At 40.9% G+C, this 26595-nt stretch overlaps 2 protein-coding genes and 1 long non-coding RNA gene across 9 annotated transcripts in view; 1 reads left to right on the forward strand and 2 right to left on the reverse strand.

Annotated features, from left to right (window-relative positions):
• The window catches only part of CASR (calcium sensing receptor), a 78893-nt gene extending 56407 nt beyond the window's left edge, over positions 1-22486 (reverse strand). For 3 of the 6 annotated variants that reach the window (XM_059920991.1, XM_059920993.1, XM_059920994.1), the window contains exon 1: positions 21596-21899. The gene's annotated coding sequence lies outside the window, so the exon portion shown is untranslated. The other 3 variants (XM_059920992.1, XM_059920995.1, XM_059920996.1) reach the window with 2 other exon arrangements.
• On the reverse strand, positions 16128-16589 carry LOC132365411 (large ribosomal subunit protein uL22-like). The gene has a single exon (XM_059922133.1). The coding sequence runs from the start codon at positions 16587-16589 to the stop codon at positions 16128-16130; it is 462 nt and encodes a 153-aa protein (XP_059778116.1).
• Positions 21323-26595, forward strand: part of LOC132364809 (uncharacterized) — a 116232-nt gene continuing 110959 nt past the window's right edge. Inside the window, exon 1 of one of the 2 annotated variants that reach the window (XR_009502921.1) lies at positions 21323-21425. This is a non-coding gene — a long non-coding RNA (uncharacterized LOC132364809). Of the gene's footprint in view, positions 21426-21651; positions 21736-26595 lie in introns of those variants that run through there. The other variant, XR_009502922.1, reaches the window with a different exon arrangement.

Genomic DNA, 26595 nt, shown 5'->3' on the forward strand with positions numbered 1-26595 from the left:
TTTTTCTAGGTGGGTACGGAGAATAGGGCTGGACAGACAGGCAGAAATTCCACGGCGATAGATTTTGGTGTGATGTGAGGAAGAATTTTCTAACCTCAGAATTGTACAGCAATGCACTAGGCTTCCAACACAGCACAAGAAAAATTTCCCATTACAACAAGTAGGGCTAGTCAACAATGGAAATAATGCCTCCCAAAGTGAAAGTGAAAACATTTTCAGAAAAAGGCTAGATGGTCAGGTGTAAGGGAAGCAGAGAGGACATCGCACCAGGGTAAGTGTGGACATGAGACGTGTAGGTCCAACTAGAGGAACCTGCAGTTCTAAGAATAATCTTGAATTTATATTACACTTTTCTTTTTTTTTTTTTAAGATTTTTTGATGGGGACCATTTTTTAAAGTCTTTATTGAATTTGTTACAATACTGCTTCTGTTTTATGTTTTGGTTTTTTGGCCCCGAGGCATGTGGGATATTAGCTCCCTGACCAGGGATAGAACCCGCACCCCCTGCATTGGAAGGTGAGATCTTAACCACTGGACAGCCAGGGAAGTCCCTGCACTTTTCTTTCTTGGAACTTAAAGTGCCTTTACCTCTAGTCTTACAAGATTCAGTGAATCACAGAACAATGAAGCAACTTGCTTAAAAATTGTTTGCAGCCAATTTGGGATCAAAACCCTTCCTAGGAGCTCCCAGTTCGGGCCTCGTATGAGCCCCAGCAGTGATGCTGCCCACAGGGGCAGCACAGCCCTTCTGTGGGCCTGTCAATCAGCGGCCACCAGGCTCTGGGCCTCTAGGAAACACTAGGGGCCACAGAGAGCTGCAGGTTAAAGCAATGGGTTTTGTTGTTGTTTGTTAGTGGGGATGACAGAAGTGGTGCTTTGCAAAAGTAGATTTAATATTCTTAATTTAAAAATCATAATATTTATTTTGACAGTTCAAATAACATTAGAGGAGAATGATTTAGGGACTTCCCTGGTGGTCCAGTGGCTAAGACTCTGAGCTCCCAATGCAGGGAGCCTGGGTTCGATCCCTGGTCAGGGAACTAGATCCCACATGCCGCAACTAAGAGTTCACATGCCACAACTAAAGGTCCCGCACACCGCAACTAAAGATCCTGAATGCCACAATTAAAAAAAAAAAAAAAGATTCCACATGCCACTACTAAAAGATCCCGCATGCTGCAACGAATATCCCGTGTGCCGCAACAAAGACCCAGCGCAGCCATATAAATAAATAAATAAATCTTTTTTTTTTTTTTAAAAGGAAAGTGATTAAAAATATTTTTTAAGGCATAGCTTTTAAATAATTGAAAAACATGTAGTTTAAGAAGGCTTTTTTGATAGCTTTTTTAAAATGCTTGCATTTTTTTCCTTAATGTCTTAAAAATATAAAAGGTATGAAATATTCCCTTTTAACACATAGGTACTATTTCAGTTTCTCTTTGGACGTTGGGCATAAGGCCTCACTGCCGTTCACTCTGTGATCATAGCAAGAAGAATCTGGGCCCCAGTGAGCCAGTGGGATCTGATGTATCAGTCTGAGAAGCTGAGTTTTATCATTAAAATTAAGCTGAAAACATTAAAAACAAAAAACACCAAAACCCTTCCTAGGAATATAATTCTCAGTGGTTTCTATGCACTTATACCTATGAAGCTACTTGAGTTTACCCAGAGGCAAGATACCACATAAATCCAAGGCAAGCTTTTCAGATTTTATACAGTAAATATGGGGATACTGATTTTTATGTTTTAATATGTCAATAAATTGAATCAAGCAGTCCTAATGACAAATTTGTAAAATAAAATAAATGAATGAATGCAGTTACTCTGGTTGACTTTTGGCAAGTCACTCCTGCTGTCTGGGCCCTGCTGGACCAGTGAGGATCACCTCTTCAGATCTTTCCAGCTCTGACATGTTGTACACTATCAAAGCCAGAGGCAGCTTTAAGACATGGTGCCCCAGAGAGCCAGCTAGTCCTTGACAGGGAGGTGGCTGGCAGCAAGTATGCAAGGGGAGTGGAGAACTCATGCCCTTCTTATTTTTATCAGTTGCTTATTCACACTGTTGATGAGTAAAAACCTAGATTCGAAAGCACCATATGATTCCAGTTCTCTGTGTAGAGTTAGCCTTTGGCTCTCTCTGGCACCTCTGGTATTGCCTTCCCTCCAGCAGGGCAAAGCCCCAACCTCCTCTTCTTCGAGTGACTCTCCCTGTCCCACTCCTGCCCCCTCGCAGGCCCTGAGCCCAAGTCAAAGCGACTCTGGCAGGAATTGCAGCTCCTCAAGTGATGAACGTGACTTTAAGCCTTGTTTGCTTATAGTACTTCCCCTTTTCTTTTCCACTTTAAAAATAAATCCAGGGCTTCCCTGGTGGCGCAGTGGTTGAGAGTCTGCCTGCCAATGCAGGGGACACAGGTTCGAGCCCTGGTCTGGGAAGATCCCAAATGCCACGGAGCAACTGGGCCCGTGAGCCACAACTACTGAGCCTGCGCGTCTGGAGCCTGTGCTCCCAACAAGAGAGGCTGCGATAGTAAGAGGCCCGCGCACTGCGATGAAGAGTGGCCCCCGCTTGCCGCAACTAGAGGAAACCCTCGCACAGAAACAAAGACCCAACACAGCCAAAAATAAATAAATAAATAAAATTAAAAAAAAAAAAAGAATAAATCCAATTCATTGTGTGATGAATTGGGAGATTGGGATTGACATATATACACTAATATGTATAAAATGGATAACTAAGAAGAACCTGCCGTATAAAAAAATAAGTAAAATTCTAAAAATCAAAAAAAAAAAAGAATAAATCCAGTTTATCTGCTTAACAGGAAATTTGCATTAAGTCTGTCATTTCCTGGGACTTGGGTTTCTGTTTTATACAGCACTTATTGTCTCACTAGGCAGAGGCCTGTCTCTATGTGGAACAGATCTTTACAAGGAACCATGGCTTAAATGGTCATCCTGTTACTTCTCCTTCCCAAAGTTACACAGGTCTCTTATCGTTCCCCTCAGTGTTCTTTGTGGGATGCAAATTGAATGATCACCCCTACCTGATATATTTTCTTATTCATGGTCTCCCTTCATACTTTCCCATGAGTTCCTTCCATTGTTCATTGCCCCAAATCTCCCATTTCCTCCTGCATTTCCCTCTCCTTCCATTCTCCCATGTTTGGAGGTAGCCGTCTGTCATCCTCTAGGGGTGCTACTCATGGTAGCTGCTGTCACACTCTTGAGTTTTCCTCCTTCCTTTTCAGGTACTTTAATAATTTTGTTTCCTTGTCTCTGTTCTGCCTAGTGTTGGGATGTTTTAAAGAGACAGTATTAGGACAGTGTTTTTCAAAGTGTAATTCCAGAACCAGCAGCATCCACATCACCCGGGAACTTCTTAGAAATGCAAATTCTCAGGCCCCAACTTAGACCTTTCAAGTCATAAACTCTGGGGTGGGACCCTACAATGTGTAATTCTGATACCCACCCACGGCATTATAAGGTGGTTTTGGCTGGGGACTCAGAACTACTCAAATCCTGCCCTCAAGGTTTCAGAGGAAAATGCAAGTACAGAGAATATTATCTGGGTTTCCCCCCCCACCCCAATGTCAAACTCTAGTAACTGAGGGTGAACCACACGGAGGATCCTCTTTCTCCACTACGTTAGCCTAAATAATCTAGGCTAAGGCAAGCAATCGTGCCCCTTTCTCCAAGGCTAATCTTGAGTTGAGCTCTTTCCAATTAAGTATGAGAAAAGTGTACTCCAAAATACACAGAAACTTGGTGCTACAGGTGCTGAAAACAACATGTAATGATAAAATGTTAAAAGTCTTCCCGTCAAAATCAGGAAGAAGACAAGGATGCCCTATCACCACTTCTCTTTAACATTTTCCCAGAGGTTTTAGCCAGTTTGGTAACATAATGAAAAGATATCATAAGTGTAAGGTTTAGTAAAAAAAATAAAATTATCATTAATTATAGACAACATGATAACCTTAGAATCTACATTCAAATAATTAGAATAAATAAGAGAAATTAGCAAAGTTACCAGACATATACTATATAAGTCAACTGCATTTCTATTAATCATCAACAACAGAAATATATACTTTGTAAACAGATACTATTTATAATAGAAAAAAAGTAAGTTTCTCAAAAATAGAATGAACTAAAAGATGTGTAAGAACTGTACGGAAAAATTTCAAACATTATTGAAAAACTTTTTGAAAAAACTGAAATAAATGGAGATCTCTACTGTGTTCATGGATAGTAAGACTCAATATTGTTATGATGTCATTCTCCCCAAACTGATTTATAAATTCACTGCAATCCTAATAAAAATCTCAACAGGTGTGTGTGTGTGTGTGTGTGCGTGTGTGTACTTGACAGCAGGTGTGTGTGTTGCATGTGCACAACTTGACAAACTTCTTCTAAAATTATATGGATGAGCAACAGGCTGAGAATAGTCAATAATCCTGAAGAAGAACATGGAAGGAAGGCTCACCCTACCAGCTGCCAAAACAATACTACGCTGGAATAATCAAAACAGTTGATAATGGCAGAGAAGACAGATATTACAGAACAGAGAGCCCAGAAGCAGATTCATGCATACATGGAACTGTGATAGTTGACAGATGGCATCTGTACTGGTAGGAGAAAGGGCAGACTATGCAATAACAGTATTGGGACAACTGGTTAGCCATGTGGGAAAGAAATGAATTGGACCTGTACTCAGATCATACACAAAAATCAACTGCAAATGGCTTGAAGGTTTAAATGTGATAGACAAAATTTTTTAAAATTTAGGAGAAAATATAGAACGTCTTTATAACCCCGAATATGGAAAGATTTCTTAAACAAGTAAAAAAAGCACAAACAACAAAAGAACAAATGATAAATTCAACTATATTAAACTAAGAACTACCATTCATAAAAAGACCCTATTAAGTGAAAAGATAAGTTGCAAAAAGGAAGAGGATAGTTGTAACAATATAACTGAAAAAGGAGTGGCATCCAGAATATATAGCATTCCTATTGTAAGACAAATAGAAACCTCCCAATGGAAAAACAATGGGCAAAAGACATCAACAGACATTTCACAGAGGAAGAAACTGAGTAGACAAGGAAAGAAACATATACACATTTGTAAACAAATTAAAACCACAACAATTTGGCAACAACTCAACTCTTGGAAATGATGTGAATAAATGAGAAGTTGAATACGCTAATGATGGAAGTTTGAATTCGTAAAATCACTTTGCAAATCCATTTCACATTATCTAGTAAACATGAAGATGTCCATACTCTAAGCCCAGCCCTTCTTCCCCTAGGTAGAATGCACTAGAGATTTTTGCACATATGCCAAGGAGTCATGTACAAAAATATTTATAACAACATTTTTTTTTTTTAACAACAGCAGGAAACTGCAAATACTAGTTGCTGGTCGACAGGAGAATATATAAATTTTAGAACGCTTGTACAATGAAATTCTATACAGCAGTGAAAATGAATGAGCCACAGCTATAGTCATTAACATGGATTACTCTCACAAATAAAATATTTTTAAAAATGTACATTGAAGAAGAATGCAAAGAACATGACTCCGTTTGTACAAAATTCAAAACAATGCAAATTAAACAATGCATTGTTTAGGGATACATAGGTGTTTCTCATATAAGGTAATATATGTATTTAAAAAAAAAACCTCTCTCATCCTACAAAACCATGCATTAAAAGTAACAGACTTAAAAGCTTTTGCACAGCAAAGGAAACCATAAGCAAGACAAAAAGACAACCCTCAGAATGGGAGAAAATATTTGCAAATGAAGCAACTGACAAAGGATTATTCTCCAAAATTTACAAGCAGCTCATGCAGTTCAATATCAAAAAAAACCCAACCCAATCCAAAAATGGGTAGAAGACCTAAATAAATATTTCTCCAAAGAAGATATACAGATTGCCAACAAACACATGAAAGAATGCTCAACATCATTAATCATTAGAGAAATGTAAATCAAAACTACAGTGAGATATCACCTCACACCAGTCAGAATGGCCATCATCAAAAAATCTACAAACAATAAATGCTGGAGAGGGTGTGGAGAAAAGGGAGCCCTCTTGCACTGTTGGTGGGAATGTAAATTGATACAGCCACTATGGAGAACAGTATGGAGGTTCCTTAAAAAACTAAAAATAGAACTACCATACGACCCAGCAATCCCACTACTGGGCATATACCCTGAGAAGACCATAGGTCAAAAAGAGTCAAGTACCACAATGTTCATTGCAGCTCTATTTACAATAGCCAGGACATGGAAGCAACCTAAGTGTCCATTGACAGATGCATGGATAAAGAAGATGTGGCACATACATACAATGGAATATTACTCAGCCATAAAAAGAAACGAAATTGAGTTATTTGTAGTGAGGTGGATGGACCTAGATTCTGTCATACAGAGTGAAATAAGTCAGAAAGAGAAAAACAAATACCATATGCTAACACATATATATGGAATCTAAAAAAAAAAAAAGGTCATGAAGAACCTAGGGGCAGGACAGGAATAAAGACGCAGACCTACTAGAGAATGGACTTGAGGACACGGGGAGGGGGAAGGGTAAGCTGGGACAAAGTGAGAGAGTGGCATGTACATATATACACTACCAAATGTAAAACCGATGGCTAGTGGGAAGCAGCCGCATAGCACAGGGAGATCAGCTCGGTGCTTTGTGACCACCTAGAGGGTTGGGATAGGGAGGGTGGGAGGGAGGGAGATGCAAGAGGGAAGAGATATGGGGATATATGTATATGTATAGCTGATTCATTTTGTTATAAAGCAGAAACTAACACACCATTGAAAAGCAATTATACTCCAATAAAGATGTTAAAAAAAAAAAAGTAACAGATTATGGACTGTTTTCCTATGGAAAAAATGAAAAAAAATGCTATATCACTTTGTAAACTGAATATTAATAACACCAATTAAAAACCCTAATAAACAGAATATTAATAAAACCAATAAAACCCCTAATAAACACATTAGTATAATCACAACATACACACAACATTTAATAAATAAATAATACTGCAAATATGAGAAAAGAGGAAGATAGCTTCTTAGGAGAAGGTTTAAGAAAGGTTGAGGAAGCTGCCTTAGGACAAAACGTCTGATGATCAAGGCATGTGTAACAGGCACTTCCCACACAGGGTATGAGGCCAAAGTGAGCCAAGAGAACAACTTGGAGTGGATGAGCTTTGGAACAGAGATTCACAGCTTGCTGCATTCAGCTGTGTCAGTGCACTCTGTGTCAGCTGCTGCTCCTTGGTGATGCACATTTACATGTGGGTAAAAATACTGTATAAGCAATGTGACTCCTGTGTATATTGACACAATTCCCTTATTTACTGATTGCATATGAACCAATGTGCATTACAGTAACACCAAGTTGTAGCATAATGAACTGAACATATGTATCTCATAAAACTATAAGGCAAGGGAATGTGAAATACAAATTTGGGAGTGGTTACCTCTTTGGAAAAAGGAGTAGGACTTGACTAGAGGCACATACGGGCTCCAAAGAATTAATTTTCTTAAGCTGAATTATAAGTACACAGGTATCCATTTTATTATTATTCTTTAAACTGTAATATAACTGATCTCTGATATGAATGACAGATTTCATAATAAGAAGCTAGGCAAAGGATGTTTGATGTTTTCATTGTAAACAGTAGGAAAATATAAAATAAACGATCAAAAATTGAAGTTATTTATGTAATTTACTAAAAAAAAACTAAGATTTTTCTTCGTTTAAAAACAAAATTTGCTAACTGTAAAATATGCAAGCAATGTAGAAAAGTATAAAGAAGAAATCAAAAGAAACAGAAAATGAAAAATCATCCAAAAAGTTCATCATCAAGAGACTTCCTTTTGCTGACTCTATACAGACGTACATGTATAATTTTACAGAAATGGGATCCTCTTATACATTCCGGTCTGCAACCTAGTTTATTTATTGCTATAAATACAGAATAATCATATTCAATGACTTTATAGTAGTATATATGAGTCAAAATGTACATGGCCAATCATCTACTGCTGGGCATTTAAGATATTTCTTATTTTTTTACTATTATAAAACAACATTTCAATTAAGCTAGTTTCAAATACTTCTTTAATACTTGCCAGAGATCTTCTTAGGATTCATTCCCAGAGGTGGAAATTAATGCTCTGTCACGAATTCTTTTTTTGGTTAGTCAGGGATAATATATATATATATATATATATATATATATATCTTATAGAGGGAATGCTAATTAATGTTTTGTTTTAGTATTTTATTTTCTGAGGTTAAACTGTTCCTTCTACAACTGATTAGGTCCTAAAGAAAAAGGCATGAGTCAGAAAACTCCACACCCTTCTCAGGACAGTGTGTGGTGGAACTTTTTTTTTTCAATTAAAGAATTGAATTTATTCTTTTTTTTGGAACTTGGTTTTAAAATACCTGAAACAACGCTTCAGGGAAGGCCCAGATCAAAGGCTGAAATGATCAGACCAAGGATTACCAGCTAAATGGAGAATATACAATAAGTCCCCTATCCATGAACGAGTTCTGTTCTGAGAGCGTATTCGTTAATTCCAACAAAGTTAGCCTAGGTACCCAACTAACACGATCAGCTATATAATACTGTACTGTACTAGGTTTATAATACTTTTCACACAAATAATACATAAAAAGCAAACACAAAACATAAAGAAAACATTTTTAATCTTACAGTACAGTATCTTGAAAAGTACAGTAGTACAGTACAACAGCTGGCATACAGGAGCTGGCATGGAGTGAACAAGCAAGAAGAGTTACTGACTGGAGGAGGGAGAGGAGGTGGGAGATGGTAGAGCTGAAGGATCATCAGCAATAGGGGACCGAGGGCAAGATGCAATTTCACTCACTCCTGACGTTGATGGAACACACGTTCACATCTTTGAAAGTTTGCAACTTGAAGGTTCGTATGTAGGGGACTTACTGTAAATAGATAAGAGACAGACAGGTGGGCCCGATAGAAACAGAAAAGGGGAATACAAAGGGGTTGATGAAGCAAGCAGCAGAGAGATGATGAGAGTGGTGAGAGCAGAAAGAAAAGCTGAGGCAAGAATGAGGGCACTTTGCAAAGACGCCTTGAGGCCTGAAAGAAGGAGTGGCAGTGTGATGAGTGCAGGAGATCAGTGTGAGTCAATGGCACAGGCAATTGGGAGGCGACCTGGTCAGGACACCAAAGCACACTGGGCTAATGAGAAAAAAATGAATGAAAACCTACATTAAGAAAAAAAAAAAAAAAGAAACTGCAAAGATAAACTCAGTGTCTGGAGAAATGCTTGTTTGTGGGGGAAATTATAAATATAAAATGGGAGCACTAGTAAATGTGAACAAAGACTGCATGTTCAAACAACATGCAGCCATTTTTCCAATTAAAAAGTAAATAAATAAATACAAAATTTAAAAAAACCCTCAATGTCAATTTAAAAAGTAATTATTACATATGAAAAAGGATACAAGAAGAAAATAAAAATCAGTCTTAATTCTATCTCCTTTATCTCACGACTCTTCACAGTTTTTATATATGCTACATATCTGAAATCCTATAGTATGTTATTTATTACATCATGAACACATTCCTATGCCACCAAATATTCTTTTTTCCAAATAATTTATAATGACTGCTTGGTACTTCACTGTTTCTATGTATCATACTTAATTTAGCCAATTCCTTTCTGTTGGACAAGGAACCTGTTTCAAATTTTTCATATTATGAATATTGCTGCCCTGAACTTCCTTAAGGTTAAGTCTTTACACATACTAATGATTATTTCCTTAGCATAAGTTCAGGCATGGAAATTGTTAGATTAAAGGATAAGAACATTTTTAAAGCTTTTAATATGTATTGCCAAATTGCCCTCCAGAAAGGGTGTACCCATTTATACTGTCACAGTGATGTATGTGAGAGCTTTTGGCAAAATCATTGTATTTTTTGAAGGATGGAAGAAAGCTCCCAGAAACTAAATTTTGACTATGAGCTTTGGAATTATGTGACATAGGTTTGTATCTAGCCTGTTCCACTTACTGGCCGTAAGACCTCAGGCAAGTCAGTTAACCTCCTAAACCTCAGTTTCCCCATCATATTGGGATAATACCTAACTAAAGTTTTTGACAGGATTAAACAAAACAAGGTATAAAAATGCTTAGCACCATGCCTAATACATTGGAAACACTAAAGAAACAGTAAAGGGCAGTCCTCAGAAAGACTTTTTTCCCTAGGGTTTCACTCTGAAAGCGTCCAAGAAAATGGAATGAGGCCCCAAGGGGAAGGAATTGAGGCCCCAGGAGACACTGAAGGAGAGTATCAGGATCACCACCGAGCTGGCTCATAACCGTGGGTCACAAAAAGCCACCTGAATGGGAAAACTAATTGAATCTAAAATCATGTACTAGTGCAGGTGTCAGTTTAGCAGTGTAGCTCCACGAGGCGGACACAACCAATACTTTCATCTAATGGACAGGGAGGAAATGAAAGCAACACGGAAATCTCACCCTTTCGCTACGAGGCCCAGTTGCTCTGAAGACCCCTTACAAGTTTTGGGAAAATTACAAAAGGAAGCTTACAAGGCCTGAGATGTGTACCCTATCAGAGTGGGTTGATAATACTAACCAAGCAATATCAGGAATGATGACCTCAGAAGGAGGAAGGGAGAAATGAAGGGAGGGAGAAGAGGAGGAAGAGGAGGGGAAAGGGGAGGGGAGGAGAAAAGAGAAAAGAACCAAAGTGTACAGACCAGGTGAATGTGTCCCACTGTACTGGCTCTAGGAGGTTTCATTAGGGGGGAAGTAACTCCAAAGATGTACAAGTTAGGAGTGGGCAAGTGAGAACATCTTGACATATACTTGAATGAAGACAAGGATGGAGAGTGAAACTCTTGTTTTGCTGGGAAGTAAAACAAAGGAAATGGGATTTGAGGAAATATGAAAGGAGGGGAGGGGTGTCTGGAAACCCTCAAGAAGAACCAAAGGTTAAAGGGCACTGCAGGTACTTTGCTGCCCAGTGCACGGCCGCATGGAAACCTTCTTTCTCATAATACTGTGGAACAACAGGGCAAACACCAGCAAACCACCCACAACTGCACTGCAGGGAAGGGGATGAAGAAGGGTTCAGCCTGGCCTATTTTTCACCTTCTCATTGATGTGGCTTGATTTTACCAAATTAGGAAAGGACAAGGTAGAGACTGGGGGGATGGGAAAGGAGAAGAGCAGGAAGGGGAATAAGGGAGGCAATCAGTCCCCACCATGGCTATTCCAAGGGCGACCGAGAGATGCAAGGGATGGGCCCTTCCTTCAAGGGGTTCCAAGTCCAGTTAGGAAGACAAAATCCCTTGGTATGAAAATGCAAACACATATGATAAATGGCCAGATAAGAACAAAAGATGCAGAGGGGTGTGGGCTATGGGCAGGGTATAGCTAGGAAAGCTTCCTGGCATAGAAGGCCTGGATGGGATCTGGACAGATTCTGAGGTGAGGGGTGTTCCATATTGGGGAGCTAAGCAGCTGGGACAGGACTGAGACGGCATGTCACTGGAGACTTGGTGACATGTACCACTGTGTGAAAGAGGTAGCACAGTAAAATGGAAAGTAAATTGTTCTTCCCACTTACTGGGAGTCCTAGTACTTCAGTTTTCTCACCTCTAAAACTAGGATAATAATGCCCTCTTTTCAGTGTTGTTGAAAGGGTGAAAAAATGATATGAACAGAGCACTAACACAGTTACTGGTACATGACAAGTGCTTTGGAAAGTGATAGATAAGTTTATTATGTTACTACTCCTGGACATAAAAGCACAGCATAGAAATAAGAGGACAGGAGAATGAGAATATAAAAAACAAGTTGAAGATTTCCAGAAATGAAAATGTTCACATTAAAAAGGGACAACGTAAGGGGTGTTAAAAATTAAGGCATAAATGTAAAATAGATAGCTAGTGGGAAGCAGCCGCATAGCACAGGGAGATCAGCTCAGTGCTTTGTGACCACTTAGAGGGGTGGGATAGGGAGGGTGGAAGGGAGACGCAAGAGGGAGGAGATATGGGGATATATGTATACGTATAGCTGATTCACTTTGTTATAAAGCAGAAACTACCACACCATTGTAAAGCAATCATACTTCAATCAAGATGTTAAAAAAATTAATTAATTAATAAAAAAAAAATTAAGGCGTGACAAGACCTGAATAGGATCTTACTGTAAGTTGAAGGGAGTTTTGCCCTAACTCATGGATTGTGCAAGAATGAACTGCTGTTGGGTTTGACTGATCGTAGATGGGTTGTGGTGTGGTGTATCTGAAGGCTACTGAATGCAAATTACAATGCTTAATAAAAATCTTTATTCTTTTAGTATATAAAAAAAATTAAGGCGTGGATTACAGCAGGGCTACCTAATGTGTGGTCCATGGGACAGCATCACCAGCATCATCTTGGGAGCTGCAAAACGGCGGACTTCTCTCCACACCTACTTAACCAGAATTTCTGGGGGTGGAGCTCAGCAATCTGCAGGTTAATAATATCCGCATCTTAAAGTATGAAAGCCCTGGACTGGAGGACGTGGAAAAGTTTCTTGGCCAAGAGATTAGCTCAAAGTAGATATACCTGATTCCAGTTAGCTTTGTCCTCAAAATTAATCTTTTCACATGTGCAAGAGGGTTATTAATTTATAAAGAGAACCTTAGAGATTCTACAAGGAAAGTGAAACTATGAAAAAGAGTTAAGATTCAATCTTAATTATAATCGTAGAAAATAGTCACAGTAAGTGGGATAAAGTTATGTTAGTTTACGTTATTCTATCATGTTCTCCTGATCATAAAGTTCTAAAAAACCTTTACGTTTTTAGAGCTTTGAGGATTTTAGAATTGTAAACCTATATCAATTCATTTAAGTCACAAAACTACCCTGTTGGGATAGGTACTCTGGTCATCCCCAGTGTATAGATGAGGAAAGTGAGAGGTGGAGAGGTGTCTAAGCTTAAAGGCTAATAAGTGGCAGAGCCAGGATTTGAAGCGAGGCGGTGAGACTCCAGGTCCATGCTTCTAGCTGCTAGTCTGTGCTGCTTCACCCCCACCATAAATGACTTACCCATTCCCTGACTATTGGGCACAGTGGTTGTTTCTAGTGTTTCAGGTTCATTAATAAACACTGTGAAGAACATATTTGGGTATAAGTTTTTAACCATATTTCTGATGATTTCTTTAGGATAGAGTTCCAGAAATTGAAATCCTTGGTCAAGGGTGATCAACAATTTTAAGGCAATTGTTTTCCAGACGATATGTTAAGAGGGTAGCCATTTCCTTACTCCACCTTCATTATCTTTAAAGTCTTCGTATTCTTAATTATTATTTATTTATTTTTATTTTTGGCTGTGTTAGGTCTTCATTTCTGTGCGAGGGCTTTCTCTAGTTGTGGCGAGCGGGGTCCACTCTTCATCGCGGTGCGCGGGCCTCTCACTGTCGCGGCCTCTCTTGTTGCGGAGCACAGGCTCCAGACGCGCAGGCTCAGTAGTTGTGGCTCACGGGCCCAGTTGCTCCGCGGCATGTGGGATCTTCCCAGACCAGGGCTCGAACCCGTGTCCCCTGCATTGGCAGGCAGATTCTCAACCACTGCGCCACCAGGGAAGCCCCTAAAGTCTTCGTATTCTTGATCAACAAACTGGTATATCATTCTAAAAATTCTTACTTCTTTTGTCGAGTCAAAATATTTGTATATGTTCACCAACCATGTGCTTTTCCTCATTTGAAAAGTGTTATAGCCTTTGCCCATTTTTCTGAAGCCATGGTTTTAAATTCTATGAGCTCTTTAGATACTGAAACTTTTAACCATCTGGCATACTTGCTGCAATATTTTTTAGTTTATTTTCCTTTTAATTTAATTATGACTTTTTATACGTAAGTATTTTAAATGTTTTAAATGCTTATGTAATACAATCTATCAAAATTTTCCTTTATGATTCTCTGTTACTTTCTCACTTTGAAAGAACTTCTTCATTCTCACAAAAAATATCCTCTGCTTTCCTCCCCACACCCCAAAATAGAAACTTTCCAAACTTCAAGTTTTAACTCGAAGTTACTATTTGAGGATATTTACAGTAAGATTCATTTTTTCAGAGAGCTAAACAAGTTATGTGTGTTCATTTTTTTCAGGTGGATATTCCTTGAGTTCCACAAAAGCTGTATAGGATCGAGAGTCAGATAGTGGGAAGAGCAGAGGGCTAGAGATAGAGTCAGGAGCATTAACCAGGTGTGTCATTTATATTATTTATAGCTGTGCTTTCTCTGGCAAGTCACTCTACCTTTCAGTGGGCTGGTTTCCTCACTTGTAAAAGATGACACCTAGCCTGCCCATATCCCTTATGAGTGCTTTGTCAGTCACTTACTGCCATACCAGCCTGTGTATTAGACTTGTTCATTCAGTATGCTCCTCCAATGTACCAGGCACTATGCTGGATTCTGGGGTTTCAGTGTTAAATAAGACATGCTGTCTGTGCCTGATGACCTCGAACAATGTGTATTAGCTCAATGAGTCCTTTAACAATCAATGAAAAAAAAAAAAAAAAAAAAACAATCAATGAGGTAGATAATATGAATAACCCCAGTTTATAGATAAGGAAAGTAGGGCATAGAGTGATTGAACAACTTGCCCAAGGTCACACAATTGGTAAGCTGTAGAGATGGGACATAAACCCAGGTAATCTAACTACAGAGCCCAGACTTTTAACCAATGTACTGCACTGCCTCTCCTAAGATAAGGCTGAAAATTGGCTGACAATGGCACAGAGCCAAACTTTATTTGGAATATTTTCATTTTTAAGAGTGCAGAAAGAAAAGGTCACTTGGCCTCCTCACTACCTTCCTCTCCTGATCACTTAGCACAAAAGGTGCCCTGTGGACGTAAGGATGAGCAGACCTGGATCCTGACCTGAAGGTGCTCATGATCTAATGGACTTGTGGTCTGAAGCTGTGGTGGAGAACCTCGGCCTGAGGGTTCCCCTCTCGCCAGCTCTTTCAGATCAGTTGGCACCCCCTCCTCTCCCTGGCCACCCTCTTCCGCAAGGGCTACCAGACTGGAGATCTGGGTACCACAGCTGGCGTCTCTGAGTGAACGGTGCCAACATAATGCCTGACACGCAGTTGGAACTCAACTGATGCTTGTTGAACTAAACTATGTCAAATTATAGAACATTTAGAGAGACTCTGAGGATATGATCATTCTTTCAACCATCAACCTCTATTATGAGGAGAAAAACAAAACTTTTTCTCCCCTAAGGGCAAACAGTTCACAGTTATTAGGGGGAACAATTACAATCTCTTTGAGCCTGCTTCTTTCTTTCTACATGAAAAACAACAATTTAAACAAGAAACATGCATGTTAGGAACTCCACCAACAAAGAAACATGGGTGAAAGAAGTCAAAGAATTCCATTTTTCTGTTTGATAGTAATTTTGCTTGTGTGTATTGAAAGATTTGTTGAAAGAAGAATATCTAAAATTAGCTTCCTCTCTGCAGGTATCATATTACCTTTGCCCTCATCACTGATAAGCATTCCCTGAGGGTGGAGGAAAACAGGTTTCCAACCCGGTTCCCCGGGGGGGGGGGGGGGGGGGAGGGGGTGATCAATCATAGATGAGAAATACATAAAAGCCAATTAATTCAGGTTACTTAACCTAAGAAACCTTCATCCTTCCTGCTTTTTCCATGTAAGGATAAGCCTCAGAGACGAGCAGGGGCAAAGGATACGGGCCAGGTAAGCAGCTACCATATGCCAAGCACTGTGTTAAGCACTTTCCATATATAGTCCATTTAAACCTCACAACTACCCTTTGGAGGAAACATTACCTCAGATTTATAGATATCAAAGGGATAGCCACCAGTAAAAACTGAGGCTCACAGAGCTTAGATATATTGCCCAAGGTCACAGAGATGGAATGTCCACTTTTTTTTTTTTACTTTTATTTGCATTTATTTTTTGTGGCATTTATTCCCGGGCCATAAGTTTTTGTTTCTTCAGTTTCTTCTGGCATATCTTTTTCTTCTGTGCAACGTCCTCTTCTGGTTTAGGAACAAACTGTTATTTTTCAGTAAGGATCATCTCCATGTGGCAGAGAGAGTTCATGTATGGGTTGATCCAACCATGATCTCTGTAAGTCCTGTGCTGCATCTTGGGGGCTTTGTTCACCTGGATGTGCTCAATGACCAGAGAATCTACATCTAAGCCCTTAAGTTCAGCATTACTCTCTGCATTTTTGAGCATGTGCAGTAAAAATACAGCACTCTTTTTGGGCCACCGACCCTGCGTCCAGCCCCACTGTTTGGCCTGGGCACACCTACCAACTCCACCATTGTAACGACGGAATGGCACACATTGCTTCTTTGAAGTGACATCCTTCACATACTTGGTGGCTTTTCGGATATGCATACCCTTAATGGCCTGGGCAGTTTCACGAGTGTTCTTAAAGTGAACATGAAGATTTGAACATCTTGACTTGCATGGTTTTGTGGGGTTTTCTGGGTCAGGTGAATAGTGAACCATTTTTAGAGGTCACCTCAGGTTGCTTATCGGAAAAGGGAAAGTCCACTTTTAATCAAATTCTAGACTGTCCATGGCATAAGCAGACCTTTTTTCCCCCTCGTTTCACATTTTGCCACCTCACTCATTGGCCCTGCCTAATTTAAGGTCTGTTCATTTCTGTGGCTTCAAGTAATTAGACAGTTGTTCAAGCAACTGAATCCAAGAGAACCACATTCAATCAACATTTCCCAGGATCCACATTTGGGGGGTACAGGCATAAAGCTCCCAGCAACTTTTCAGCAGACACTATCACATATGTCTGGATTATTTTCTGTCTTATGAATGGACAAATGTGGTTACCAAGACTACACTGTATTATAAAGTAGGGACCACCTAAATCCTCTAATTCTCACTGACTTTAATAAAGGCACCTTGGCCAGAGGTTATTGGATTGTGGGAGGACACTTGAGAAAAAAGAAGGAAAAATTCAGTCATGCTAGTGTCAGGCAAGAATTGAACCAAAAGTACCAGGCATGAGTGAGGGTTATATGTGCCACATTATGACAATGGCAAATGGATGAAGTCTAACGTTCGTCCACCTTGAACTAAAAGCCTCCCAGAAATGAGAGAGAGAGAGAGAGATAAAGAGAGAGAGACAGGATGAATGAATGAATGAAATTTGTTATGGATGAACTAGACCTTCCTGATCCTATTTAATGTTATGAGATGGAAGTTGTCAAGGCGTCTCCTAAATTAGAAAGACAGCTTTTTTCTGGTACCAATCATTGAGTCCTCAGTATATAAGCACTTCCTAAATATCTGATCCCCAGTTCTGCTTGACACCTGGCTTCCTTTTGTTTATCCTAAGAACACTTGGATGACAGTACCAAAGGATGACAGACCAGAATCCCACTTGTCACAGCTAATGAGTAATTGAGTTCTGTGGTATTTACCTTGTAGACATCTCAAGCACTTGTCTCCTTTTCTCCATGCCTATGGCCACCATGGTTCAGGCCATCATCACCATCATCTGAGTGGTTATAATCTCTTTAAATGGTTGCTCTCCTCCAAACTTATCCCCCTTTAACCCAGTATCCACATGCAGCCAGAATGACAGCGTTCTAAACAAAAATGCTAAGTCACTTCTCTACGTAAAACCCTCCAGTGGCTCCCTTTGCCCCAGGATAAAAAATGAAAATAACAGCCAACAACAAGTGGGTGCATAATGTGCCAGGTACTCCATGACTTAATTCAGTTCTTGCAGCAAATTTATGAGAGAGATACAACCTTCGTTACCATTACTTATTGAGGCTAAGTGACTTGACCAAGACCCCACAGCTAGAAAATGGCAGAACCATGACTCATACCTGGGACTGTCTGACCTTAGAGCACATACTTTAATCACAATGCTATCGGTGTGATGGCATGCAGGTTCTGTGACCTGGCCTGCCCGCCACTCCAGCCTCATCTCTTCATGAGACCCTCTTTGCTCTTTATGCTTCAGCTCTTTGAGACACTTGCAGGTCCTGGACCTTGACAGTGTTTCATGCGTGTCTTTGTTTGTTTTGGCACATGGATCCCTCTTCTATAATGCCTTCTCCCCTCTGTCTATCTTATGGTATGTCTCATCTTTCAAGATTCAGCTCAAGTGTTAACTCCTCCATGAACCTTTTCTGGACCCCTCCTCTCCTTTTCTAGTAGAATTGACCACTCCCCTTCCTTGTGCATCACTGTACCTTAGTTATGCTTCCATTATAGCAACCACAGTGCTTTCCTACCCTTACATAGACAAGTATGACTCTCTCCTCTTACACTTCTGTGAATTCCTTAAATGCTGGGACTGACTCTTACTAATCCATTTTACCCACAGTATCTAACAGAGTGCTAGGCATATTAAAGGTTCACTGTAAATATTGTTGAATGAGTAAAAATATTTGCACATGAAATATGATGCTTGGTCAAAACTCACCATGCCACTATATTGTGAGATTTATGTTAATTTTACTTACAGCGTCAATGCAATTAGTAATTTTTTTCTTTACCTAAGGACTGTATATGAAACTTTGAAGAGGTACATGCAGCTTTAGGGTAACTAAAACTAGAGCAGTGGATAGGGGTGGAGAGAAGACACTGTAGCTGACCTGCCACACCTGTTTTCACCTGGGAAAGTATTCAGTGACAACAATGAGCTATCACCATACAAGCCAAATCTGGTATGGGAGTTATGTACATATCTACCTTAGCAGTGGAAATATGGATGATTCACATTTGAACCACAATGCACAAATTTTATTGTGCACAATAAGCTAAACTGACAAGAGTAAAATGAATCTAAACATTTAATTTAGAAGCAAGAACAACAATAATGGAAAACCATGACCAACTCAGGGCAGTACAAACAATGCTGTGATAACAAAGCATCCTTCCCCCAAGTTCCAGAAATTCCAACTCTACATGTGTGCATATGCAGTATTGCAAACACTACACCTGGCTTCTTGATTACTGGTAGCCAAATGGAATTCCTAACTGATACATTCTGGTCCTACCTCAAAGCCATATATATCCCCAACATTCCCACCTACCCTTGAATCTCAGCTCAAAGGAAACCTCCTTGAGAAAGCCTTCCCTGATCTCAGAGGACAGTCTGTATACACCCTCAAAGACCTTTATTTCTTTCCTTTAGAAAGCTTATCTTAGGGACTTTCCTGGTGGCGCAGTGGTTAAGAATCTGCCTTCCAACTCAGGGGACGCGAGGGTCTGATACCTGGTCAGGGAACTAGATCCCACGTGCATGCAGCAACTAAGAGTTTGCATGCCACTAAGCAGGCTGTGAGCCGCAACTAAGACCTGGCACAATCAAAATAAATAAATAAAATAAAATAACAATGAAAAAAAGAAGGAAAGCTTAAAAAAAAAGGAAAGCTTATCTTAGTTTGTAATTACATATTCAATACTTAGTTATTTTACTAATGGTGGCCTCCCCAAAGCATCTGTAAACTCCAGGAGATCAGAGACCTTGCCTGGTTTTATTCATCATTTTTCTCCCAGTGATTGGTACATAGCCAGGCATTCTGCAAACATTTTGAATGAACGAATGAATGATGAATGATTCCTTCACGTCTTACTTACTCATTATTGCCTTGTTCTGAGAATTACACCCGATTCCTTACCAGTCTCAAGCTGGTACTCAGTCCATCCCTCTTCATTATTCCCCTACCCTACCACAAGACTCAGTCCTTATTTTCCAATCCTCTCCTCTCCCAATCCTTCATTTAAAAAGGTTCTTAGAAGTGGAAGCTTCTAACCTACCTGAACTTCCTGAACTGTGTGGGATCCAGGTCAAGGTCATACAACATGAAAAAAATGAACAAAGCAAAGGAAAACGTAGTGACTGGAGTAGCTATTAGGTTATTTTAAGCAGTCTACACAACTCCTAAAAAACTATTAATTCAGGAAAAATAATTTAAACCACTTCTATTTTATCACATAGACAAAAGTGGGTTGATTTGCTGATTTTTTTCCCCACTTCTCAGTATGTTTTGGCCTTGCATAGAAAAAGTCTTGGAAAGTAGTTGATTGTGTTGGTTGATGGCAAGAAGTAAGCTGCATGTGTGGTCTGCTGGCCAAATTATCTGGAGGTTGTTCCTAAATGACAGGGCCCCACTTCCAGGATTCTTCTCCTCTTAAGGGTCTTGGCCTGCTCCTCTCTTTCTAATCCCCTGATCCCCTCTAACTCCTTCTTCTATATCTTCCTCTCCCCCCTTGTCTACCACAAAGGTATGTCCCTGAGCCCCTTCACAAATATAAAACATCCACCCTATGAGATTGCTACTGAGGAAAAATCCTATGCCTGTTACTTTGCTGGTCCTAGGTGAAGGCAGCAGAGATAATGGGAGGTATGATTGGCAAAGTTCTGCTTTCAGGAATAGGAACTAGTGAAGTGTTAATTTCTGGAAATCTAGAACACTTTAGGAAATTTCCTTCATTAATTTTCCTCAGTACCAGACTCTACTTAAACTGCATTTGCAAAGTCCAGTTTAAGGGAAAGAACAGGTAGTACAGAATTCGTCAGGAGCTCTTCGCCAAAGCTCCTTTCTTTGAATCTCTGGGACAGTTAAGACAAGTAAAAGAAATGTCCGCTCGGGAGTGGGCTCCCTACCCCAAGGGCCACCCGGGTGAAAGACTTTTGAAGAGAGCAGGGGTGGGACCAGCGAGGAACGCTGGAGATTAAGGGATGCGGCCAGTGGCGGTGACGTCATTTTCTTTTGGTACTTTCATTAGGCAGGAGGTGAGATAACGAATCAAAGGGAGGGGACGGAAGAAGTAGAGTTGAAAAAGATATGGGTAAAAAACAAGGAAGGTATAAATAGACACAAATGCAAGTATAGGAATATCTGTAGAAGTTAAACTTGCATTATTTGATTTTTTAAAAAATCATCTATTTAAACTATAATTTATTGATTAAAAAATAATATAAGATTCCATCAAACTGGTACTTCTTTTTTCTCCCCAAGGAATATAGCGGCTGGTGATAAAGCCCCGGGACTGACACCTTAGTTTGGTGTCACTGAGACAAGGTCCCCAAGGCAGCTGGAGGCTTGGGCCAAGGATCCTGCTAGGGGACTCATGGCCCAGAAGGATGGGTGCTGACGCTGTAGCCTTCCTTATGCACACACGCTAGAAAACTGCCCGTTCCCTTGTTAACACACGGAAAGGGAATACTTTCTGATTGTGTCACAGGCAGAAACAAGGCGGAGGCACAAGACGCTACCCAGAAGCCGCGTCTTGGTGCGCATTCCCGTTCATCCGCGAGGGCGACCCACTGCCCCTTCTGAGGACCGGTGAGCCCTTGGTCCGGTAAGGTGGACCCTGACTTCCCCCACGCCCCACGCCCAGTGTTCCGAGGCCTGAGCTGCGCCAGCGTGCGCCCTTCGCTTAGCCCCCAGCCCGCGGCCCCCAGCCCCGTCACTGCCCCTCCCCCACTGGGGCCCTTTCTGACCGCCCTCGCGGCCCCTGGTCCAGGTTACCTGGCGCCCCGGCCCGGGCTGCCTCACCGCGAGCAGCGCCAGCCCGTCGGCCGTGGGTTTCCACAGGGCGCGCTCAAGACGGCGCGCGGGGTCGGTTCCCGAAGCCAAGGTCACGGTCTCGGAGAGGCGCTCGTCCTCGGGTATGTCCAAAGCAGACCCCGCAGACCCTCTGGGCGGCAGCCGCTGCCCCGGCCTCGGAGCTCCGCCCCTCTCCCGCTCCCGCCCCCTCGGGGTCCCCGACTGCCGAGTCCAGTTCCCCTCGGAGCCGCTCGCGGGCTGCTCTTCAACCCTCCACCCCGGGCAGCTCCGGTTCCCTCACCGGCTTCCCAGGTCGTGCTGAGCTGACTCCGCTGGAGCCAGGCGCCGAGGGCCACGCGTCGGGTCTGGTTCTCGGGGCGGCGGGCCCCGCGCTCGCGTCCTCTCCTGTTCTTTCCGGTGCCGCGCTGGGAGGTCCCGGACCCCAGATCCTGCTCCCGAGGTTGGAGAGACCCCCACTTTCCTCCTCCTCCTTGGAGATGGAAAGAGGCTTAAGAGGTTGGGGGCCTACGACTCCTCCAGCGTTCTCTGTGCTCTGTGCTAAGAGTGGGAAACTTTTTTTTTCCGATAAAAGGCCAGAAAGTCACGGTAAAATAAATACAAATCGCGTACCAAGATTCTTACTCATTCTGCAAGACTCAGGTCAGGTGCTGCCTACGTTGCGAGATCTCCTCGGTGCTTGCAAACAGCTCCCTCCTTCCACTCTCTTGCGCGAAAGGGCGCTTCGGTCCTCCCTGGTCAGAGGCAGACACCTGTTGCCTGTCGTTTCCTCTGCCCGACCTGACCGTGCGCTCCTTGAAGACCGCGACTCGGCCTGCCCTGCTCATCCCTGTACCCAGTCCCTGGCACGGCACCTGCCACCTATCAGGGGATCGAATACTTTATGAATAAGTGGGAAATTGATTTCTTTTGTAAACAGCCAGTTATTTCTTTTTATCCTCAAATAACACATACTCCTTTGGGTGAGCAATTTGCTAGTCTCTATAAAGAGCCACAAAAGTTGTTATCCTCTTTGATGCATTAATTCCATTCTTGGGGAAATTTCCGGAACAAAATAATACTTATGTGCAGATGTTCGTAGCAGGATCTTTTATTACAGAAAACAATAATTTAAAAAACCACAAAAAGAAAAACAAAACAAAACAAAACAAAAAAACCCACAAAAAGCAAAGAAACAAAGTCAAACTGTCAACAATAGGAAATTGGTAAAATAAATTATGGTAGGGTAACTTAATGAGATATTATACAAAATCGTTAAAATGAGAAACATCAAGGCAGGAGTGCCTCAAAATGTTTTTAGAACAAGGAGGGAGTATTTATTTACTTATAAAGCAAAAAAAAAAAAAAAAAAAAGGAAAATATTAAGCCAAAAGAATAAGAAATTGCATAGTTACCTTGCTTAACGACTTCAAGTGAAAATGCAGATTTCTTCTCAGTAAAATGGGGTTAACACCTACCTTAAGGGGTTCTTGGAGCATTAAATAAGTTATTGGAGAAAAGTGCCTGATACCACATGGGTACTCAGCAAAAAGTTTCCATTTTCCTACTCCAGAAGAACAGATGCATCTAGAATCACAAATACATCCTCATCCTAGCCCAGTTCTGCTGGTTTGACCACCTTCTCTTCAAATGTAGGGTAAGAGAAGGAGTTGAACAAGTGTTGAAGCACCAGGTTAAAGTGAAGGGGAGAATCTAGTTAATAAAATAAATGCCTAGTCCTCCCTCAGGCCCAAATGCCCAGCAATACAAGTTAACAATGCGGGATTTGGCTCAGCAGCAGTCCATATCAAAATATCTTAGAGATTTTAGTTGGCTACCAACACAGCCTGGTCAGTGCCCAAAGGCTGAGTTAATTCAGCCCAAAAGCTGAATGACACTGCAATCTTAGCCCGAATTTATACTCTTCAATCATCAACTTACAATTGGAGCAAAATAGTCAAATGTCTTTAAGAAAACATCACTCCGAAGAGCTATTGTTACTTCCATTTTGAAGATGAAGAAACTGGTTAAGGTGTATAGGATTGGGCAGCTAGGAAGTGGCAGAACAATGACCTGAATCTGATCAGGTTGACCACTGCCAAGCTGCTTTGCCAGTGGATCCCAGTGTGTACATCTCCCACTAGAAGTATAGGCAATGCTTTTGAGTGGTACACAGACAATGTTAAATAACAGTGGATCACGTGGTGAAAAAAGTTATGCTCTCTTCCATTCTCTTGAACCTATGGATGTTAAGAAAGAAGTATCATTTTTGTCGTGCTTTGTCCTTACACCTCTCAACACTTGCTAATCTCCTGTTCTAACAGAGCGAGAGCCTGCCTCAGGATCAGCACTCTTGCCAGGCAACAGTTCCTGAGTAGAATTTAACATCATCACTTTCTCTTCCTTCTGATATTATTCCTTATGCTGTTAATTTCTAATTGGTGTGGGTTTTTCATTTACAAGGTGATGTAGTTTCCATTTAAGGCAAAATTACTTGGCTAAGAAAATTGGGTAATTTGAAAGGGAGATATTAAGGAGCTAATAGGACCAGTGATACTTAGATATGAAGCAATACTTAGATATGGTAAAAAGGACAAAATGTGGAGGTGGTACACAGGTGCTTGATGTTTGGGAAATACTGCCCTACACTCTGTTTTGATCAGTGGGTGCAAGGTATGGTGAGGCGGGTTTCAGTTCAAAATGAATGAGAACTTTCTGACAATCAGAGCTGTCTAGGAAGATGAAAAAGGGCTGCCTTGGGGGTGTTAACCACATTTCCTTCACTCTGGGGGTTGAAGCAGAGGTTAGATGTCTGTTGTTCATGAATGATGCCATGAGAGGTCAAACACCAGATAGACTAGAAGCTTTATAGTTTCTGCGAACCAGAATCTGAGATTTTTGAAAGCAGAGCTTCCCAGGGATCTGACCACCTGAAAGACTGGATTTTGGAGTAAGTTACATTAACTTCCTTTGAGGACAAATCCCAAAGAAGAGTTCCAAGTGAGCTTTGAGCAATAGCGGCACCACTGTGACAACTGTATGATTTATGGAGCACTTGAAAATGTTAGGATGCTTGTTTACAATTCAATTATTTACTCTCTAATTACACTTTCTTTTGAGTAGCCTGTACTCATAACCATCCCCAAGGGCCAAGAGGGTGGGGTTGCTCCTTCCTTCCACACATCAGCATCTGCCAGCTCCAGGCTTTTGTGGTGTCTGCTTACCCCAAAGCAGCTGCTTCTGCTGTTCATTGTAACCCATTTTGACTGGAATAAAAATACGTGTGTGGTGAAAAAGGTAAATAGCAGTTAAAAACTTACTTTGCTGTAGGAAATTTACTTTTCAACCATTTAGCCTAAAATTTATGATGTATAGACCACGTTCTGACTGCCTTAAAGTTCTAGAATACTTTGCACATGAGCTATCTTAGAGGTCACCTAGGTCCATTGCCTCAAAGGGCAGAGATCCTCTTAGGAGCTTGTTTGGCAGGTGAGCTGGAGGGAGAAGAACATTCAGAGGGCCCCATGAAGGAATAACTGCTTCCACTCGGATAACTGCATCAAGGGAAAGCTCATCTAACTGTCAGACAGCTCTTTGGGTTAGGAGGTTCTTTCCTGAGGCATTCGTGATACCTTTCTTTCCCTCACACTCCATATCCAGTCCATCTGCAAGTCTTGCTGGCTCTGATTTCCAAATACATCCAGAATCATCCTCTTTTCTCCACCTTCACCACTGCCAGTTTCTCTAAGCCAGCATGATCTTACTCTTAGAAAACCTCCTAACTGGTCCTGCATCCACCCTTGCGGATATCTCTATAGTCTATTCTTCACACAGCAACTGGATTGATAGATTTGAAACAACTTGGATGTGTAATTTCTCTGCTCAAAACCTTGTCTGTAATGGCTTCCTATCTCTCTCAGAGTAAAATCTAGTAAAGGCCATGCCCCGTGGAGACCAGCATTATCTGGCCCCTTGCTATTTCTATGACGTCATCTCCTATGGTCTTTCTTGGCTCCACACACATTGGTTCCTTTACTGTTTTTTGGATGTGCCCAGCATATGCTGCCTTGGGGTCTCTGCATTTACTTTTCTCAGTCTGGAGCACTCTTCTCCCTAACTTCTTTTGCTCTCAATTCTAAGTGTTACCTTTTCAGAGAGACCTTCCTTTGGGATTCCTGTCCTCTAATAGCATAGCCTCTCTTTCACCCCTCTTCATCACTGTTTATTTATCCTGCTTTACTATGTTTTAAAGATGTTGTAAACTTTACTGATGGTTCGAGAGCAGTAAATTTGGGGTGTGTGATGGGGTCATAGAGAGGTTAGAGCAAATCACGGCACGGAAAACAACGTAAAAATGAATATTAAATACTCTGTTCTTTAAAAACACTTAAGGAATCCAGCTACTGTGAATTTCTCATTGGCTGTCTTTCCTCCATGGTTCCCAGTCTCCTGTTTCATTACTGTCAGGTTTTCTCACACACTCACTTGTAGCCCAAGTGCTCTTTTTATTCTAACCCCGCTCAGGATACTCTAAAAAGCTCAAATGGGGCCTATGTCTTTTGCTCATTTTTGTTTTAATTAACTAATTTCATTTAAGTATAACATATGTTTAGAAATATGTACAGTTTGACCAGCGTTTATACCATTTTCCATCCTCTAAACCCTCCAGAGAGTAACCACTAGCCTGACTTCTAACACCATAGATTATTTATATTTATACCAATGGAATCATTCAGTAAATACTCGTTTACATCTAGCTTCTTTCACCCAATAATTTGTGAGATTCAGCCATACTGTGCAGTAGTTTGTTGCTTTTTCATTTCTGTGTCCTATTGCAATGTGTGACCATGTCACAATTTATTGATTCATTTTACTATTGATGGGCATTTGAATTGCTCTCAGTTTTCAGCTATTATTAATAATGCTGCTGTGAAATTCTTGTATATGTCTCGGTGTACATGTGCGTGCGTTTCTGTTGGGCAATA

The sequence above is a fragment of the Balaenoptera ricei genome, chromosome 4 (assembly GCF_028023285.1).
Source record: "Balaenoptera ricei isolate mBalRic1 chromosome 4, mBalRic1.hap2, whole genome shotgun sequence".
In the NCBI taxonomy this organism is placed as follows: domain Eukaryota; kingdom Metazoa; phylum Chordata; class Mammalia; order Artiodactyla; family Balaenopteridae; genus Balaenoptera; species Balaenoptera ricei.

Bases quoted from the DNA above. Each gene is read 5' to 3' on its own strand.
- LOC132365411 (XM_059922133.1), bottom strand. From the start codon at position 16,589: ATGGTTCACTATTCACCTGACCCAGAAAACCCCACAAAACCATGCAAG.